Raw genomic sequence first — 21,636 nt, 5'->3', positions numbered from 1 at the left:
AACAAATAAAAGAGAAAATATAAATTTGAAAATAGAAAGTGGAAACACCCCACTTTCGTGAAGTAAGAGGTATTTCCTCTTCAATTGCACACTTTTCCCACTTATTTTAAGTTGTTTGAGGTGTCAATCAATTGACACTTCAGTGCTTACATGTGAATTAAATATAAAAACACTCATTTTTTTGTTGATGATCGAGAGGCTTGTTGTTGGAAATAGGTTTTCTATAGAAATCTTGTTCATCATCTAAAAACCCATCTTTCCTTTCACAAAATTCACTCCAATTTGGAGTTCCATCAATCAAATTCAAGGCTGATAATAGTAGAGAAGATCTCTTGGTGGTCCACTGTTGAATTGGAGCTGGAATCACGTGAAGAGCAGCTTGAATTTGGGATAATTCATCAAATGTATGTTGTTAAGAAACTATTTTCTTAATTTTCTGTCTAACCATAAATGTAATTAGAGTGCTTATTGATTATGTTTGCTTCCGTTGCACGCTAGTAGATCCCATCGATCTATACATGAACGATCAGGATTAGATCATTTGAAGCACTTTACAACAATTGTAACACCTACAAAATAAGTCATACTTGTAGTACCACAAGGATAAGGTACTCAAACCCTTATCCATCTACTACAAACTATTTAAGTTATCACTTAAACATGATTCACCCATATGTCTCTACATACATGTTTAAGTTACAAGATAATCTTTGATATTAGTTTACTGGTTTGTGGTTAATGCAACTAAAATATGAGTAAAATATCATATATTTTATTAAATAGATAATGAATTTGAATAAAATATCATATATTTTATTAAATAAACAACGAGTTTGTTCAATAGATTTACAAACTATAAGACCCTACGAGATTTAGGGCATAACCCCAACACAAGGCACCTTGTGTTCATTCGATAAGCCACACAAGTTTTAACTACTATTTATTTCAAGGTATTCAGTAGAGGAAACCATACAAAAGGTGGGGAGTAACCTGAAACTAGCAAGGGCACAAACAAGGAAAAATCACATAAGTAAATCTGCAACCAATAAGGAAAGAAAACCAACGCAAAATATTTGTCAAAGTTAAAGACAAAATAACCAACAACATAAATAAAAGAAAATATTATTTGCCAATTAAAACCACAATAGATAGTGGTATCAATTTCAAAGTTAGGGGTTAGATCCCTTTACTCCCTATATTGTTTTTTTTTTTTTTAAAAAAAAAAAACCTAATTTTTTTTTATTATTATTTTAAAAAAGAAAAATTTTGATATAAAGAAAAAAAAGAAAGAAAAGAAACAGCTTCATCCCAAATCCTACCGATCATTGGTGGACGTTTAAATCTCGAAGCGTAGGGTTTAGGGCATAATTTATCTCTAGCTGCCCCTTCATCTCCCTCCCTCCAAAACATTCGAAACCCATCAACAAAGTCATCTTCATTCTCCCAAATCCCGTTAGGGTTAGGGTTTTCACTGCTTCTTTTTCGCGATTTACCTTTTGCAGGTACTTGGCACCGCTTCGGATTCCGAGTAAGAGACGGATATAGCCAACTATGGGGAGGTACCGGAGCCGGAGCAGAAGTTACAGCCCTCGCCGGCGTAGTAGAACCCCACCCCGCGGGCGGAAGCGGCATGACGACGACCCTCGAGACCGGTACCGCGAAAGCAGGTCTCACAGGGACCGTCGCTCTCCAGCTCCTTCTGGGTTACTCGTGCGCAATCTCCCCCTTGATGCTAGGTATTTCATGTTCTTCTTCGAGCTTTATCGTTCTTGATTATGTCTCACTTTATTAGTTTGATAAAGGAATTGAATGGTTCATTTGTTTTTGCGTTTGTACATACAAGTGCTAGTGCACCTTTGTTTAGAATCTTGAATTTTGGGCAGAAGGTAAATGCGGCTTACCGCATGAATTTTGATTAGTAGTTATATAAAGAGTTGATCAAGAAGAGCATTTTGCGAGTAATTTATTGTCAAGCCGCGTGCAATCAATCTACATTGTGTTATTTTCCCGTTTTCAGTCTATCCATTCCATGTATTACAAGATGAATAATCAGAGTGTTTTGATTGGATATCATGCAGGCCGGAAGATCTTAGGATCCCGTTTGAGCGATTTGGGCCTGTTAAGGACGTGTATCTGCCGAAGAACTACTACACTGGGTATGGCCGCTTTCGTGTTAACTTGTGCGCACTTGGATGTTGAAGAAACAAATTTATTATTTCGTGGTACTTTTTTCTCTTAATTATCAGGATATCCACACTGGAAAATAGAGTTTGGCTATATTAGTTCTGAAAGACAAAGTTGAGAGGACTAATTTTTTTTTTTTTAGGTCAAGTTGTGGGATCAGAACTTTGGAGCACTGTTGGAGTTTTAAAGTTTAAATTGCCTTTACTGTCTAGCAATTATTTTGACAAGATTGAAAGCAAGTTAATATGAAGGAATGAAGGTTAAGTGTATATGGAAGGAATCTGCAAATTTGTTGAATAACCTGAACTTAGTTCACACTTAGTCCTAGAGATTATGAACTGACTGACGAGGAATTTGTTGTAGGAAAATGATATGTTTGTTAGTATGTAGTGACAGTGATTAACACTTCAGTTTAACCATCTTTTGAATCAAGTTTAGATTTAATTGACAAGAAAGCAATTCCTAAAGTGTGTGAATTAATTGAAAATTGAATTGACAGTGGTTTTACACTGAATTTAGGTCTGAAAATTAATACTGCCTGGCAACCCTCTCTAATTATTAGTCCAGAGATGGGTTTATATTCTTGTGTTTCAAATTTGTGGAATTTTATTCATGTTTTGTTCCAAAATATTAGTAACAATCTACTCTCTCTCCCTCTTTCTCTCATTATGATATCATTCCCTTAATTGCCTATTTATAGGGAGCCCCGAGGATTTGGATTTGTGAAGTTTCGGTTTGCAGAAGATGCGGCTGAAGCAAAACAACAGTTAAATCATACAGTTATAGGTGGGCGGGAGATACGAATTGTTTTTGCTGAGGAGAACAGGAAAACTCCTCAAGAAATGCGGGTGACTTCACGCTCAAGGTTCTACGACCTTCCTCTTCACTTCTAATCTTGCAGTATCTTTTTGGTTTGAATGTCTTCTTCATGAAACCATTATCTTTAATTTTGAACTAATGTATTGATAGTCTCTTGTTACTGATATATAGTGGTAGAAGCTACAGAAGGCGTTCTCCGGCAAGGTCTCCAAGACGGCGATATCGTTGTCAGTGTCAATACGTCTATCTTCTTTTTTTCTTTCTTTTTACTATTTTTTGCTGACTTTCATGAAAAGAAAAAAAAATGTATTGGGTTGATGATGTTTGATTATAACATCATTGTGATGCAATATAGTAATTGTACCCCAAATTTTTTATGCTCAACAAGCTTTTTCTATTTGAATGCAGCTTACTCACGCTCACCTTCACCTGCCAGGCACGACTCAAGGTTGGATCTTATTTGTCATATTTGTTTTACTACTAGCAAGATTAACATCATTATTGTCCTCCTTTTTCCATTACTTCTTACTTCTATACCGTATTTTGAAATATTGGTCGTTCCTTTTTATGTTTAGTAAATTGTGCATGCCTTCTTTGAATTTTATAATTTTAACACGTCAAAGGATTGTTTTTGGATGAGAAGCATAGTATAATATTTTTGAATTTTTGTACTTGTCTTATAGAGTATCCAAACCCCCAATTGATGTACTTCATTGTTTTAATTTTCAATGGAACCTAAATGATTTGTCTTTGAATTTAATGTAAGACTAAGTTCACATTGGATGGAAATCATTTTATGTAGAAATATTTTGATATACTCAGCGTAATTCCTATTTTTACTCAACCTGAACCTCAAGAGTTCCTTGTTCAAAGAACTTCTTAAAGTTATCAATGGTGTGTCAATTTTAAGAAACACAGTATATTTCTAATGGATGAGTTATCTTTGTTTCATGTCATGTTGTGAAGTGTGTATAGTCAGTAAATCTAAGTGGTTCTCTGCCGTGGTCTTAGTTGTAGACTAAGTGTATGTGGGAGTAATTCTAAAATGGTTAAAATCAGTTTTACCATTTTTAATCACTATGAAACATGTTTTTAATCCTTCAATACTAATTTTGATGTTATGAAAATTGTAGTTAAAGGTGTATAATTTAATATTTAAATTAATTTTGAGTTATTACAAGCGTATTTTAGAGGGACTATAAATATGACAAAAGTGATTTTGACGATTATAAAATCACTCCCTAACATGCACTAAATATTGGCGTCATAGTCCAACAATAATAGTGTGACACTTTTAATCTTCATTTCCCCATTAGGTTTACAATATCAGATCTATGTTTTGAATCTAAGCAACGCTTTCAGTTTTTTGTTGTTCTACAACCTTTAGTTGTAGAATTTTTTATTTCATATGCTTGAATGTTATCATGGTTAAACAAAATGATTGAATTTAATGTTTGATGTGATGTACGTGGAATATTCTGCTCCCCTCATGGTATAGAGTTGCATTGCAGGATATTGTATACAATCTACTTAATTCCTTGTGTATGCAGATATTAAAGTGTAAAGGGAGACTTTAAAGACTTGTTGATTAATAAAGTTTAACAAGAAAAGCGATCATAAAGTGATGGGCAACTTGCTTACTTTACCTATCGAACTCGAACCCTCTCCATGAGTACAATCTATTACTTTTTCAATTATCTTAGTTGCATGATTTTTATTTGTTCGTTTTACATCTGTTTTGGTAGGCAGAAGTTAAGCATTGACGAGAGTTTAAAATCAAAATTTATCTTTGGTTCTTTTTTCCCCATTTTTCGTCCCTTACAAATCTCTCAACGATTTATCAGCAAGAAAGTGATTTTTAAGTTTGATATCTTCTTTTGATATACCATCCAGTTAAGAAAGATTAGAGCTTATAGTTGGCCAAAGAAAGAAATCATCTTCAAAGGAGAAAAGGCCAAAGTTTTACTGGTTGTGGTATGGTGACATTGTCCAAGAAAAGATAATGTGATTTTTAGAAAGTTGGGGCAAAGAGAGCTATGAACTTGTCAGAAGCTGATCAACCAGTACAGCTTAATAGAGCATAATTCTCAGTGTTTGGATCTACTTGTCATTATTTTGTTCGGAAACCTGAAAATGGTGCAGGTAAAAGTCATGTTTTAGTTGATCAGTTTTGAAAATGATGTTAGTAGAAAATTGTGCTTATAAAAGTATGATATAGTATCATAAGTACCTAGTGAACGGACCTCATTGGGGCCTTTGAAGACTGCTCGGACAGGTTTTCTTTCCTGTTAGAGAGAGTTGGTTTTTTGTGCTGTTTAAGTCTGAATGGAAATCGTTTCGGTTTGATATGTTTATTTTCATTCATTTTTTCCATTGTTGTGACTGATACAGGAGCCGTGGGGCAAGGGAGGAGTATCTTTCTCCTGCACGATCGAGATCAATTTCACGTTCTCGTTCCCCTCGTGATAGGCGGGATTACAGCCGATCTCCAACTCCAAAGGAGAATGGTCGGAGCCCTCGTGAAGTGGACAATGCACGTAGTAGGTCAAGGAGCCCAAGGGCTGATAGCCGCAGTCCTTCTGGATCCCGTTCACGATCCTATAGGTATTTCATCTTTTATGTTCTTTTGCCTTTTAAGTTCCTTTTACTAGTCTCTTCATTTCCGAATTAGAGGATCTACGCAGAGAAACATATGGTAGTGTTACAACTTTACTTGTAAAGGATCTGTTCTATAGGTTGTACATCTGTGTCCTTGAGTTCTAAAGAAACATATGGTAGTGTTGCTTGATGAATAGTTGATCAGTGTGTATTACGTGGGTTGGTAGTTTCAGAATTCAGGCTGATTATTCAAACTAAATAAATAAAGGTTGTATTATTGTTTCCTTTTACCATGGGGATTCTCGTGAATTATTCAAAGGGGGATTAGGGAGGCCTATGGCAGGATAGATGGTCTGATATGTATAGGCTAATCTCTTAGAATATAAAGATTGGTAACGATGAAGAATGAACTGAGGTGTATTTAAGCTCTCATGATATTCTTACAGGTGTTTATTGAATTAGTTGGTTACAGGAGGTGAGAAGGAAATGACATGTTTGAGTGATCTCGCTCTGTTGCTCAAAGTTCACTAAATTCTTCGGTTATTTTTTGATCTTGTAGAGTTTAGTAAATCCTTTTGGAGAGATTTCATTGATTTGCTAATTTTCACAATTAATACAATATGAACTTGGGATGAGATTTGTGATCCCTTTAGTTAAGGCCTTAGGGGGCAGCAACAACCATCATGGGTTGGCCTAATGGTAAATAGGGAGTACGATCTTGATAAATGGCTAAGAAGTCATAGGTTCAATTCATGGTGGCCACTTACCTGGGATTTCATAGTTTTGTGAGTTTCCTGATATTCAAATATTGTAGGGTCAAGACCTTAGGGGGCAGCAAAGTTCTTGACGTTGTTTTGTCATTATTGAACATTTCACTTGGTCCATAGTGTGTTGTGTTTAGCCAGTAATCCTTTCCCCTGGTTGATCGAAGAATTTACAAATTTGACTATAACACCCTGCAATGTTGCTTCTGCAGTCCTCGCAGATAGAGTTTCGGGATTGTGAAGTGCTTCTGTCGCAGTTCTCGAGAATTGTTAGTCTGCCTTCAGTTGTGGCCAGATGAACTACGCCATTCCATGCTTTGCAGTTTCTGTAAGGAATTTTATTTATATTTGAAAGTCGGGAGGCGAGACTTGAGTTATAGGTTGAAGAACAAATGTCATCTTGCTGTTTCTCAAGTAAACTTCATATGAATGGATGCTGGTACACTTCTACTTGACCTTTACTAGATTTAGGATTTTGTTTTCAGTGGATTTCGTTTTTTGGTTTCTGTACTCTTGTATATGCCCAGTGGTTGTATTTTTGAACTTACGATGCTCAAATCTTGATATCGATAGTCTTGTTTGTTTATTTATCACTTCTATTTTGTTGTTCGGTAATCTCCTTTTTCGTAGGGTAATTGCATTGGGTAACATTTTTTAGAAAAATAATTAAATATATAGTAACATTTTTAAAGAATTGTAAATATAGCAAAATTTATTAGTGATATGGTCTATCACTGTTAGACTTCATAAGCAAAATCTAAATTTCGTTATGTATGTAAATTTTTTTGCATTGTACTATATTTGCAAATATTTTGGGCCTGATTGTTATATTTGTAATTGTCCCAATTCAATTTACATCAATATAACCATCAATTGTCTAATGTCTCGAGTTGATTTATTCATGATAGTCATAATCAATTTTTAACATTATATTTCTCTAAGTGGATGGCAAATTTTTATTGCCTATGTTATCCTCCATCTAATATGTGAATTTGTCCTTACAAGGACTTAGATCAAAATTATGTTTTTTAGCTTCAAGAGATAAATAGACACACACCTTTAACTTTTTTTTTTTACCTCATCTTAAAATTTTAATTCAGGGTCTAATAATTTTTTAAATATTATGTATGAACCATTTCTATTTTAAGGTAACAAATCACGACTAAAAATGTTATTATTTTTCTTTTTGAGTACAACTAAAAATGTTAATATGAATATAGTTTAGCATTAATTTGTATATAATATTTCTTCTAGACTTGTTTGTAAAGCTTTTATATTTGTGCTATATATGCTAATGTTTTTAGTTTGATTGCTATTCATGTAACGAGTTTTTTTATTCCTTTTTTAGTTTTCAAAACTTGATTTTAATAGCTCTTTTTTAGTTTCCAAAACTTGATTTCGATTTTGTTAAAATATTCGAATAAACAGAATGAATCAATGAGGGAGTGATTTTTATGAGTTTAGTATTTAAAAAATATATATTATTAAACAAAGTCTAATTTTTTTAGTTTTCAAAACTTCAAGAATATAACAAAATAAAGAGATTAATATCTTAAAATAGTGATTATAATTTTAATTTATAAAAATTCAAAATTAAATAATTAAATATTTATCGAGTGTGAATAATTTTAAAATTTGGCCTATCGTTCAAACAAGTCCTACGAAATGGATAAACCGTCAAGAAGCAATCACATTTTTTTTTTTTGGTTACAAAAATCTAGTGAATTAAACTGAAAAATTGCTTAGATTCACAGGTGTCGAATTATCTTGGAATCTAAAGTTGTTATGGATACAACAAGAGGTGAGCAGTAGGAACCAACTCCTAATGAAGCAAAAAATCCTTATTCAGCCAACAAATAAAATGAATATTTAGTTCGAAGATGACGTAGTTTAGTTTTTTTTTTGGGGGGAAAAAACCTTCTTGTTCCTAAGATCTTGGTTGTAGTTTTTATTTGGTCCATAGATTTTCAAATATTACATATTTGTCTTTAAGTTTTGAGTTTTGTTTCAATTTAGTTCATAAATTTCAAAATGTTATAATTTTATCTTTGAGATTTGAGTTTTATTTCAATTTATTCCTTAGTTTTAAGATTTTATATTTTTAATCTCAATTTTTTATTAAATACTCACTTTTAATTATTGACATCAAATTCTATTAATTAATTAAATATAACTATGAAGTGAAAATTTTAATTTAATTTTAAAAGTGATAAAAAGTAGTAAAACTCGATTAATTATACATATTTCAATGATTTTAAATTTATTAATATAAGTTAATATTAAAAATGAAAAATGAGTATTTAGTGAATAATCGATATTAAAAGTGTTATCTTGAAAGTTGAAACACAAAGACTAGATTGAAGTAAAATTCAAATGTCAATGATAAAATTGTAATACTTTCAAACTTAATGACTAAATTGAAATCAAACTCAAAATTTGAGAACTAAATGTATAGTGCCTTAAAATCTATTGACTAAATATAAACTATTTCAAAACTTAGGTATCGACTAGTTTTTTTTTTTTTTTTAGTCTTGGTGCATTATGTTTGCAATAGACATCTTGTTGGTTTTGATTCTCATTTACTCCCCTTTTCTCTTCTTCTCTCTTATTTCGTTGGTTCATCTTTTTTATTTTCTCTCTTCTTGCTTGGCTCGTATGAGCTTTATTTTCCATTTTCTTTCTCAACTCCTCTTTTCTTTCTCTATTTTATTTTATTTTATCTTCTTTCTATGGTTGTTCTTTTACCTCTAATTATTTTTTTTTCTATTTCATTTTTTTCTTAAATGCATATTTTTTTTCTACTTGTCGTTTTCTTATTTTAACTTATTGGAAAAATCTTGGAGATTGAATGAAAGATATATATTTGGAAGTCATTTGTCCGATAAATTGTTAGAAATAATACTCACGGCTTTTCATATTTCAAAATTAGCACGTTTTTTGAAAAGTCGTTAAACTAATTTTTCTCAATAGATTTAATTACAAAATCTACTTTTTCTAACTTATTGTTTTGGCCCCATTGGGCCTTTCTAGATACATAAATGTCGAGATTTTAGTAATTTTTCAAATATTAGATAATTTATCCAAATCTTATATATTTTCAAATTTTCTCCAAACTCGGTTATCTTTACCGAATATTATATTTGATTCTTTTGTAATTTTAGGCCAATTTCTGTTTCCACAATTATATGAAATTCTAAATTTACAAATGAATTTACCACTTAGATCTTTTAAATGGATAATTGCATATTGATTTTTAAATTTTGGGAAAGATTCAATTTTACAAAAAAAAAAAAAAAAAAAATGTAAGATATGAAAAATATATAAAATCTTGTATTGATCTGCCCAAGAATCCACTAAGAGATTTTATATGTTTTCCATATTTGATCTTTTTTTTGAAAAATTTTGATATAATATTTGGTAGATATAATTGAATTTGGATAAAATTTGAAAATATATAAAATCTCGATAAGTTAAAACAAATTATTTTTTTAAAACTAAATCTCGGTAGTCGATCTCGTCTGAGATGGATCGAGAAAAGCTATTTGAATGAGTTTTAAAAAATGGTACTAGTTTTGTAAGGTGACAACTTAAAAGTGTTATTTCTAATAATTTATCTGTTTGTGACATTATTAGACTTGTAAATTTAGTGTACATATATTCTCTTGTTTCTTTACCTTCACAATCTGTGTATGTAACGCTTTCGACAGTATCTTGGTTAAGTAATTTTATTTTAGTTTGAATTAAATTAATTAATTATGAAATATATTCAGATAATTAATTAACGAAAGGGGTGTTTGACAACCAAGGAGAGTCGGGTTGCGTTTGTATTTTCTACCAACTCAATGTTTGACAACCAACTTTAAATGTTTATAGAGTTAAGTTGTTTATTTTACCAGCTGACCCCAACTCTCATCGATGCTCTATCTCCGGTGTTTTTAATGGTTCCACTCATCGGTCTCCGTTAGCGATTGTTACTACCACACTTCAGCAACATACTCCAATGACCACCTTTGGGTGGCTAACTCCAACCACCAACTTCGAGCTCCAATAACCACCTCCAACGAAAATGCGACAACCACCTTGGTAAAAAAAAAAAAAAAAAAACTCTGACTTACACATTCATACGATCAACTTCGACGAAGAACTCCGGGCACCACCAACCACCTTTGACGACAACTCTAACCACTAACTCCGATGACTACCTTTGCACAAGCAACTTCGGCTACATACTCTGCCTACCACCTTCTCGTGCCAAACTTCGACAACCACTTATAAAAATAAAACGGTGTGTTTAATTACCCACAATTTTATCACTCTTATTCTCACCCGTTTTTCCACGTTTTTTCATTACTCTCCCAACTCCCTCAATTACTTTGTCGTTTCTCTCTCTTATGTTCTCTTTGCATTTACTCCCATTATTTCATATTCTCTCTTTTTTCGTTGTCTGGTTCATCTTTCTCATTTCTCTCTCTTCTTTCTCTGTTTGGCTCGTATCGGTTTATTTTCCATTTTCTTTCTTAACGTATCCTTTGTCTTTTTTTTTTTTGTTTATTTTCTTTCTATGGCCGTTTTCTTAGATTTAATTATTCTTCTTCAATTTCATTTTTGTTCTTAGATCTAGAAGATATTACATACGATGTCCTATTATTGTTTCACTAAACAAAAGTTCAACGATATGATTTAAACAACCTATCCCTTGATGTTTTCAAATATTACATAATTCTAATGAAATAGCGGAATTTAAAATTATGGCTCAAGTTTTTTTTTTCCTTTTAATATAAATATAGTTTGTACACTTATGCAACATAATAGTATAAAAAATAGACATAAATATTTCCAAAATCGTTTTATTTGTTTTAGAAGACGGTAAATCCACATTTCACAAATTGGTCAAAAAAGACTATCTAATAGTTGGTTATATGATTTAAATTGTACGATGTTGGTTTTGTTTAAGATTAACATTTAAGTGTCATCACTTCTATCTAAAACAATGTCAATAGTTTCATTTGATGACAATGATCCTTTCGGTTATTTTTAATTTGTATGGTAATTAATGATTAAGTTGGGGTTTTTAATGGAATAATCACTTCTATTTGAGTGTTTACAAAAATGAATTCAAAATTTTGTGTTATGTATATGAATACTTTGTAGAAATTTTGTTATGTTTCAAGAATAGAAAAGAATTGGAATTTTTTTTTTGTTTTTATCTTATAAAAGTTAGAAAAATATGTATATAGTTGAAAATTAAAATCAACAAGTAAAAAAAAAAAAAAAAAAATGCAAAATCAATTTCATTTAAAAAAAGTACCAGATAACCCAACTCAACTTTGCATCCAAACACATACAATAATTGTCAATTCAACTCAACTCACCACACCAAACACACATAATGTAACTCTCCATATAATAATTACCAATTCAACTCTTATTATCGCGCATCAAACACCCCTAAGATTTCATTTGGTAATTATTTTATTTTTTATTTTTTTTTTCAAAATTAAGCCAATGGACCCTACTTACACCTTTGAATTTATTCATTTGTTATCTATTTTTCACCATTAGTTTAAAAAATCAAGCCAATTTTTTTTTTTAAAAAAGTTGTTTTGATTTTGAAATCTGGGTAAGAATTCAACTATGATACTTAAAAATGATGTAAATCATTTTAAAAAATGTGGATGAAATAGACTTAATTTTTAAAAACAAAAATAAAAAAACAAATAGTTACCAAACGCGACCTAAATAATTTGGAGAATTTAATTATATTCTTTTAGCTTGGTAACCATTTTGTTTTTGAAAATTAAGTTTACGGACACTACTCCCAATTCTAAATTTTTCATTTATTTATTATCTACTTTTCATCAATAATTTAAAAAATCAAGTCAAATTTTGAGAACTAAAAAAATAGTTTTCAAAATGTAGTTTTTATTTTAAAATTGGACTAAAAATAAAGATTAAAATCATTATAAAAATATACATGAAATAGACTTCATTTAAAAAAAAATAAAATAATTATCAAATGCGTTAGTTTTTTTTACGACTTTTGAAACACAAATTTTATTAGTGAGAGCTTTGGAAAAAATAAAAAATAAAATTAAGGAACCAACCAAGAAAAGAAAAAGAAAAAAAAAAGAGAAAAGAAAAGAAAAGAAATTAGAGAAGCCCTACCTCCATCATCTTCTTCCTCTTCCCCTTGTAGCCGCCGACCACCCTCCCCCTTCTGCTCAGTCTTCTTGGCCGGCGAGCGTTGTGGCGGTGAAACCCATAAATCAGGTCTGCCATGGAAACTCGATTCTCGATGACAGCTCCATGGGTTTTATGGTCGTAGTGTAATAAAGCAGATGCGACGACCATGAGACGGGAACCCTCTCTTTACACCTTCGCATTAATGTCTCTCCGTCTCGTCAGGTTTCGGCATTGACTCACCCTTCGATTGGCTTCAAATTGGTGTATCCATATCGTCTAAGGTCCAGATCTATAATTTCGGACGTTTTTGGACACCAACGAGCCAGGTTTAGAGCCTCTGCGGTAAGATTTGGTAAGAATTGTTGCTTTAATTTCCTTTTTCGAATTGGATTTAAGCGTTTGAATATTATTCTGAACTCTTGGAACTTGCTTGTTGTTATGTTTGGGTAGATTTCCAAGTGTTTGATTAAGGTTCTGCAAGTTTGCACCCCCTTTTTGGATTAGTTCAGGCTCAATTAGAGTATGATAGAGCAGTTTTGCTTGTGAAAGGATGTTGGTCGTAATTTTGGACTAATTTGGAGTGATTAATTAAGGTTTATGGTGGATTTTTCATAAGAATATTCCTCTTGAAAAGCCTCTTGGTGATTAAGGTTGTTGAACTAAATTTTAACACTTAAACATGGTGTTTATTATTTAGGCTATCTAAAAGTTGATGTTTGTTAAAGGAAGTGGATTTTCGAATTGAGGATTATAGAAGTTCTAACACTTAAACATGATTCAATCGGGGCTATCCGAATATGTCAGTTTTTGTATTCTGGGGATTGTATGGTATTTTGTTATAGCTAAATCTGGAATTGACGGTATCTGTTCTGACTGAAGCTTATTTGTGAGAAGGCACATTTTTGTTGTTTGTTATTCTTTGGAATGAAGATACATTTGGATTGATTGAAAGCTTTGTATTTGAAAGTATTAAAAAGTTAGTGTTGTGAAAAGTATGAAGGTTCTGTTTATTAAAGGTTTTAAAAGTTTATTCGAACGATTTGGTTTTGTTGAAAGACTATTTGAAAGATTCAACTTGAAACGTATAGTTTTGAAGTTTATTTGTTTGAAAGATCTTGAGTTTGAAAGTATTGTTTGCAGCAAGGTCTTGACTGAAAGTTTTGCAATGATTTGTATTTTTATTCCAAAAATTTTGAAAGAAAATGAATTTTAAAGCTTGATATGGGAACTGTTTATTGAGTATTTTTGTTCTCATCTTTGTTTTTCCAAAATGCTTTCAGACAAAGGATCAAGTAATAGTTCTAAAGGAAGTTAAGTTTAGGTTCTGGCGTAGGACATCAAGAGATGTTTATATTAGGATTTGATAGTTTGACTTAGAATTTGTTTGTAATTAGTTATTTTAATAACTTGTGTAATTTCAAATTTGTAAAAGTTTATAATGGTTATGTTTCCGCATTTTTGTTTTAATAGTTGTATTGGGAAATACGGGCTGTTATAAAGTATAACTTGGGTTTGGGGTGAAATTAGATTCTGTTTTTAATTTTGGTTAACTTTTGTTTATGACATATATGTTTCTTATTATTTAGGCTGTGTTTATTGAAATACTGACTTTTTCTTTTTTTAAATCAATTTCTCAATACAGTTTGAAATCATGGAAACTGGGGACTCTGCTCCCCCTTCCCTCGGTCCCCGCTATGCACCGGATGACCCTACTCTTCCCAAACCTTGGAAGGGATTGATTGATGGGAGCACTGGACTATCATACTACTGGAACCCTGAAACCAACGTTACTCAGTATGAGAAACCGGTCTCTTTGCCACCACCATTACCACTCGGTCCTCATCCTAGCGTCTCCACTTCCAAGCCGACTTCAATCCCGGAGGCTCATTCAATGCCATCAAATGACACATTGGCACCTCATGTACAGCAAAATCATCATGTCCCTCAACAAGATGGCCAATTAAACAGCCAACTTTCGCAACAACCTGGACATCTGATCACACAACAACACAGTTTTGTTGCCAGTCAGGTGGCCATTAATCACCATCCTAGCATGCAAATGGCACCAGATGGGCGACAACATGGCGCGCAATCAAACCAGGTCATGCACCAACCGGGGCTATTTGCAATGTCGTCACAGCATATTGGCCACCAGCAGGTTCATCAAGGTCAGAAAATGGCACATGCTAATCAACAAATGTCTCAACATCCTAACCAACAACCGCTACAGAATCAAAGGCAAACCCTACAGAATCCGGGACAACAAATGCCACCACCATCAGTCCAGCATTTAGGACAGCCAAACATGCAAAATCCAACCCCATTAGTCGGGCAACCTCAAGGTCTGCAATATGGTCAGCAGCAACTTCAGTATATTGGTTACCAACAAAGCGTTCATCCAAATGTTCAACAGAATTTGCAGCAGCAAGTTCAACAAAGTCCTTCAGGTCAGCCATTTGGTAATCACGTCGAACAGAAGCCGACTTTTCTGAAGAGAGAGGAGGAGAATATCCAGTCAGGAAACCAAGTTGGATTTTCTTCTTCCCAGTTTCAACAAAGTGGTGGCACTTCATCTATTCATGGAACCAATTCTTCTCAAACGCAACAATTTGGTTTAGCATCTGATCAGGCACGACAATTTGGTAGCTCTCCAGGAAACATGCAACAACAACATCCTGTGGTTCAATTGCCGCATGCAGGTACTGAATTGACTCATCGCCATCATCATTCTAGATTCCAAGATCAAATGGGCCCAACTGTGATGCAGGGGCAGCAAGCTGGTGCCGAACATTTGCCAGGCAGAGCCGGAAATGTATATTACTTTGGCGGGAATGAGGGGCCTGGCATTGGTCCACATCAGCCAAGGCTTGCAGCAATACCAATGGCAAGGAGCCAGCAGGTTCTTCATTTCACGTCTATTTGTAATTCTTCCATGTTCAAGTTTATTTATATATTTATTTTTTTGACATTGTTTAAGTAAGATACAATTATGAGGGATGATTAATTTACTATGAAGAAAAGCACATATACATCTTGAAATTGGTAGTTGTTAACAAAGGTTGATTGGGTACTAATATTCTGTGAAGACATTGTATCTTTGGGTTTTACATGGAAGATATGTAGTTAGGTACTGCAAAGATTTATGGGTAAGGTTATATGTGGATAATTAATAAAGAAATTGATAGGAAATGGTGTGTATGTACTCTTCCTTGACCATTGCTTAGTTTTAGGTTAAGAGAAATGTTTTTCTCTAACCGTTATATGGGAAACAACACTTTCATTGAGAAACGTAAAAGAATACTAAAGGTCAGGTTAAGCAAAAATTTGTATCAAGTTTCCAAGTATTTTGGTTCTGTTCTGTATGATTTATTTTGCTTATATGGTATGGAAATTATCCTTTCTTTCAGGACACAAGGATGAGTGGTGTTCCATTTCCAAGTGCGGCACCCGGTCATCATAGTGGGACAAATTTTGCAGCTGGTCCGACACATAATTTGAATAGCCATGGATCTGGTGGTCCATCATTGTCAAATAATGCATTGATGGGCCCTCCTCATATTGGAGCTTCAGATGTTACTAATATGTCACCTGTTGAAGTTTATCGTAAACAACATGAAGTAACTGCTACGGTTTGTATTTCAGCATGCCTATCTTTTCCAATTATGTTACTGTTGTGAATGCCATAGGGGTTATAACTGTATCACTGACTTCAAATCATGCCTATCTTTTCCAATTAACTTCGTAGGGTGATAATGTTCCAGCTCCATTCATGACATTTGAGGCTACTGGCTTCCCTCCGGAGATACTGAGAGAGGCAAGTTTCATGGTTGCTCAAACATCTTTTAATTAGGTTGCGTGAAAGTAGAAAATCCATGATCCATCTTACTCATCTCTTCTGTTATTAATCTACTTTTACTCATGAGTTCTCACTTGTCGCAGGTGCGATATTTGCTCCGGAGGAGGAGCATATGTCGTACACTGCACTGCTATTGCTACACTTGCACATGCAACAATCCCTTGATTTTTGGAGGCTGCAAAATGGATGGTTGGAGCCTTTCTAGGGCATCTTTTAGTTGAGTGTTGGGCCTTTGACCAATTTACACCTGATGTGACTGAGATGTCTTGCTTATTGGCTCTGCTTAATATGTCTTTATTGCAATCTTTTGTTGCCTCGAGTTGCTTGTGTAAGCAACTAATCTATGGGTTCTTTTGTCCTATTTCATTTTTGCTGCTGCAGAACACTATATTCATGAAATGTATTTCACGCATTAATGTCTCTGGCATGTTTTAACTTGGCGCTGAGTCTAGTTTTCCATCATTGTGCTTCAGATATATTCTGCTGGTTTCTCATCTCCTACGCCAATTCAAGCACAAACATGGCCCATTGCCCTGCAAGGTCGGGACATAGTAGCGATTGCTAAAACGGGGTCTGGGAAAACTTTGGGCTATTTGATTCCTGCCTTCATTCTTCTTAGGCATTGCCGAAATAACCCTCAAAATGGACCAACTGTGTTGGTTTTGGCTCCTACTAGGGAGCTTGCTACTCAAATACAAGATGAAGCTCTTAAATTTGGGAGATCTTCTCGGGTTTGTTGTACGGTGAGTTTCAAATGTTCTCTCTCTGGGTCCTTGAATCATCTACTCCTTTTTTTTGTGTTTCTTTTTCCTTTCCATGAGTTAAAATTCTTTATTTCAGTGCTTGTATGGTGGAGCCCCAAAAGGTCCTCAATTAAAAGAGTTAGATCGTGGTGCTGATATCGTGGTGGCAACTCCTGGACGGCTTAATGATATACTTGAAATGAAGATGATCAACTTTAGGCAAGTTTCACTGCTTGTGCTTGATGAAGCTGATCGGATGCTTGACATGGGATTTGAACCCCAAATTAGGAAGATTGTGAATGAAATACCACCACGTAGACAAACTCTTATGTATACAGCAACCTGGCCCAAGGAAGTAAGAAAAATAGCGAATGATCTTCTCGTCAATTCTGTCCAGGTGAATATTGGTAGCGTTGATGAACTTGCTGCTAACAAGGCTATTACACAGGTAACCTTAACGATTCATATACTTATCAGTCCCTTGAACAGTGTAGATTTCATTGGCATCATGAGCCTTGCTATTGTTAAAAATGATATTTTTGGCCTATTGAATTGGTGAATGCATCATTTGTTTAAATGATCGTTCTAGGAAATAGTGTGTTTTGTAATTGTAGTCCTTGACCATTACTTAGTTTTAGGTTAAGAGATGTTTTTCTTTAACTATTATATGAGAAACAACACTTGATGAGACGTGAATTTATCATTTGATTGTTAACACTATTCGTTATGCAGTAATAGTTTCTTTATCTACTGAGTTAATGCATCCTCCAGTTTGTAAATTCTTCCCCTAGATGATTTGTTATTGATATATATATATTTTTTCTATTTTCCTTTTTCTATTTTCGGGTGGGGGTGGAGAACAGTATGTTGAAGTTGTCCCACAGATGGAAAAACAGAGACGGTTGGAGCAGATCCTTAGATCCCAAGAACGGGGGTCTAAGGTAATAATTTTTTGTTCTACGAAGAGGTTGTGTGATCAGCTTGCACGGAATCTTGGACGTGGTTTTGGGGCTGCTGCTATTCATGGAGACAAATCACAGGGGGAGCGTGATTGGGTATTGAACCAGTTTCGTAGTGGAAAGTCCCCAATACTAGTTGCCACCGATGTTGCTGCTCGTGGGCTTGACATCAAAGATATAAGGTAAGCCTTTTTTCTGCTCTTCTCTATGGTACCGAGAGAAGATCTTGGGAGTTGGAACTAAAAATTTGAAAGAATATGGATCTGATGTGGCTAGTTGTTGGGTTTGTATGCTAACTGTCATATGACCCCAGTACTTGTTATATGATCTATTTATTTCATTTTTATGCCAGAGTGGTGATCAACTACGATTTTCCAACTGGAATTGAGGATTATGTCCACCGAATTGGAAGAACTGGGAGGGCTGGAGCAACGGGAGTGGCATATACCTTCTTCTCTGAACAGGATTGGAAATATGCTGCTGATTTGATTAAAGTACTGGAGGGTGCGGACCAACCCGTGCCTCCTGAGTTGCGAAATATGGCTATGCGTGGTGGGCCGAGTTTTGGGAAGGATAGGGGTGGGATGGGACGTTATGATGCAGTTATGGGTGGCAGTCGCTGGGATTCAGGAGGCCGAGGTGGTATGAGAGATGGCGGGTTTGGTGGTCGTGGTGGTGCAAGGGATGGAGAGTTTGGTGGCCGTGGTGGGATGAGAGATGGCGGGTTTGGTGGTCGTGGTGGGATGAGAGATGGTACTGCTGGTGGACGAGGTGGGAGAGGTGATTTCTTTTCTGCACGGGGTAGAGGACGGGGTTTTGGTGGTCCTGCTGGTGGTCATGTTGGTTGGGGCAGGGGTGATCGTGGTGGCCCACATGATAGGTTCAATAGTATGGATGGACGTGGTCGTGGACGTGGACAGGGTCGATTTGATAACAGAAGAGACTTCAGTAGGAGTAGAGGCAGAAGTTATAGTCGTAGTCCTGAAAGAGTCCGAACATGGGGTTACAGCCGAAGTCGCAGTCGTAGTGGTAGCCATAGTTGCAGTAGTAGAAGCTGGAGCCGGAGTCGAAGTCGTAGCAGGAGCAGAAGTAGGAGCCGGAGTTGGTCCCGCCGTTATAGTCGAAGCCGTAGTCGTAGCCGTAGCCGTAGCCACGATAATAATGAGCGATCACGTGAGGGAAACTTTGATAGAAAGGACGATCCACCTCCCGAGTCAGTAGCTGCAACGTCTCCTGGCACACAAAAGAACACTTCTGAATCAGGAGAAGATGTGAGGCAGCTTCCTCCGGTGTCCAGGAGCGGTAATATCGAGCCAGTGAATCCAGAAATGGGTACCGACATGAGTGATCAAATTGTTAATGCAGCAGCTCAAGTAATATGAATGAATGTTTCTATCTGTTGGTTTCTGGATGAATGATGGCCGGCTTTGGGTTTTGATAATTCCCAATTTAATATCTTTTGAAAATTTTCTTGTAGAGAAGCTTATAAAGGAAAATTTAACTAATATGAAGGTTAACAAAGGTGGGGATTCGAGGGATCTTTACAATTTACGATTGATGATGATGCTGTATGAATACGTTGGCTGTGGTAGCAATTAGATAATTACATAGGGATGTTTGGGATCTGATAAAAGCAGAGAGTTGAGTTGAACTGATAATTATTATTTGAAGAGTTAAATTACTTCTATTGTGTAGAGTTGAGTCGGTAATTATTGTCTGTGTTTGGTGTGCAAAATCGAGTTGATGAATCTGAAAGTCAGTGTTTGGGTGTAAAGTTGAGTTGAGATATTTGATGCAGTTTTTGTAAATGAGATTGGTTATTTTTTTTCTTTTTCTTTTGTTTCTTTTTACTTTTGTTTCTTTTTTCTTTTTTGTTTTTTTTTTGTTTTGCTGTTGATTAATTTTCAGCTATACACCTATTTTCTCAACTCTTTTATGACAAACTAGAAAATCTCAATTTTTTTTTTTGAATTTGTAAAATATAACAAATTCTTTTCAATGTATTCTTTTCAAAATTGTAAAAATTATAATTCTCCAATCTGTAAAACATACCATCAAAATACATGTCATATTGCTGCTCAATTACTTATGAATTGGGATATTGTATGTATGTATATTGAATCTTGTTAACCCAAACATTATTATTTAACATGGTACACAAACGTTGAATAACTATAACTTGATAGTTTATATTTATATAATATGGATTATATATGTGGAATTGAAATTGCACAGAATAATTACCTTCCATTTCATAATGATGGTGAGAATGAGATAGTGTAGTACAAATATATTGTTCTAAACATCACAAAAATTATATAGAATATATGTTTTCGGGTTGAAATATTAAGTAATCAATTTAGTGGGTCCAAGCAAGTAGTCGTGTCCAGTATTGTGTAGTTGTTTCTCTTCTGGTACAGCGACGAAGAGGTCTATCTTTTGTTTTGTGCCAATTATATCAATTAGATTACATCTACCATCCTCAATTGGCCCTTTAATACCAAATATGGCTTGAACTACCAATGTCTAAATTCCATCTCATATTTCTTGATTTTTCATGCAACGAGTTCGTCCTCTGGATGGCTCTACTAATACGCTTGCTCTGCCGGTGGAAATATCTGGTACACTTGCTCTCCTCGTGGACATATCTACTTAATCTTCTTCCATTGCATCCTCAGACAGTTGGGTTTCTTCATTATATGGGGTAGGGTATTCTTGTGATCCTAGTCAAATCTCGTCCTCTATTTCCCAGAACAAATTTGACGCCATCACCATTAAGGGCTCGTAAGACTGCCCGGTTGCCCTGTCCTTCCCAAATACACTTATAGTTCATCATAATGGGGGAATGACTTGTTTTACAATCCTTTCACATTAAGTGACTTGTTTTACAATCCTTTCACATTAAGATGACTCTACATTGGTATATGGAAGCAATATTAGATTTATACAAAAAAAGGTATGGTGTACATTGTTCATTGTTTTAGAAAACTTACTCGAACTCAGACGTCGAAAATCTCCCTATCCACCTAAACGCACTTGAACTCCTCGTTCCATCCAAACTCTGATTGATTTAACATTCCGTTACTGCCGATATTGTTTATTCAAACTTCTAATCTTGCATTTGATGGTATTCTGGTAGTAGAGTATTCTGCCCGAATATTCTGATTTAAAAATCCTTCAGCATTAGGGTAGCCAACATCACACAAGTAGTAGTATCCTGTACCATTTTTGAGATTGTAATACATGTATATTGATGGAGTACTCAAGGTTGCTTATGTATATGAGTGATTTTTATATCCTTTGGAACCTTCAATTTTTGCGGTCGCGTAACTATCCCTCAAGACCCGGGCAGTCAAGCCCTCCCATTCTGGCATAACGAAGATGAATTCTCCGTTCTGGTCACAGACCACAATAACATTTGTGGCGATTTTCCCATTTCTAATCCTATATTGTGGTCAATCTACGACACTGACATTCACTTTCACATACTTGCCGTCCCATGCACCCAGACAATTCTGTTGAAATTGTTT

General features: G+C 34.6%; 2 protein-coding genes across 5 annotated transcripts; both read left to right on the top strand.

Annotated features, from left to right (window-relative positions):
- Nucleotides 1-1,299: 1,299 nt before the first annotated feature.
- SCL28 (SC35-like splicing factor 28) lies at nucleotides 1,300-6,958 on the top strand. Its single transcript, XM_039022305.2, has 7 exons — nucleotides 1,300-1,736; nucleotides 2,079-2,156; nucleotides 2,885-3,049; nucleotides 3,175-3,230; nucleotides 3,412-3,451; nucleotides 5,395-5,607; nucleotides 6,578-6,958. Exons 1-7 carry the CDS (start codon nucleotides 1,552-1,554, stop codon nucleotides 6,588-6,590), a joined length of 750 nt encoding a protein of 249 aa, XP_038878233.1. The 5' UTR covers nucleotides 1,300-1,551; the 3' UTR covers nucleotides 6,591-6,958.
- A 5,525-nt stretch (nucleotides 6,959-12,483) lies between these two features.
- Nucleotides 12,484-19,936, top strand: LOC120070380 (ATP-dependent RNA helicase-like protein DB10). Of its 4 annotated transcripts, none has more exons than XM_090309194.1 (9): nucleotides 12,507-12,900; nucleotides 14,191-15,247; nucleotides 15,316-15,447; nucleotides 15,956-16,177; nucleotides 16,294-16,362; nucleotides 16,878-17,147; nucleotides 17,245-17,595; nucleotides 18,011-18,288; nucleotides 18,459-19,936. In XM_090309194.1, the coding sequence occupies exons 2-9, from the start codon at nucleotides 15,242-15,244 to the stop codon at nucleotides 19,486-19,488; spliced, it is 2,358 nt and encodes a 785-aa protein (XP_090165320.1). In that variant the 5' UTR covers nucleotides 12,507-12,900; nucleotides 14,191-15,241; the 3' UTR covers nucleotides 19,489-19,936. The 4 variants fall into 4 exon arrangements, with proteins under 4 accessions (XP_038878232.2, XP_090165320.1, XP_090165319.1 ...); XM_090309200.1 differs by having other exon boundaries at nucleotides 12,535-12,890; XM_039022304.2 differs by having other exon boundaries at nucleotides 12,484-12,900; nucleotides 14,191-15,447.
- Nucleotides 19,937-21,636: the final 1,700 nt, after the last annotated feature.

This window comes from Benincasa hispida, chromosome 1, assembly GCF_027475165.1.
Source record: "Benincasa hispida cultivar pf3 chromosome 1, pf3_genome.v1.1, whole genome shotgun sequence".
In the NCBI taxonomy this organism is placed as follows: domain Eukaryota; kingdom Viridiplantae; phylum Streptophyta; class Magnoliopsida; order Cucurbitales; family Cucurbitaceae; genus Benincasa; species Benincasa hispida.
The sequence above is the reverse complement of the archived record's forward strand: the minus strand, read 5'-3'. Positions and strand labels throughout refer to the sequence as shown.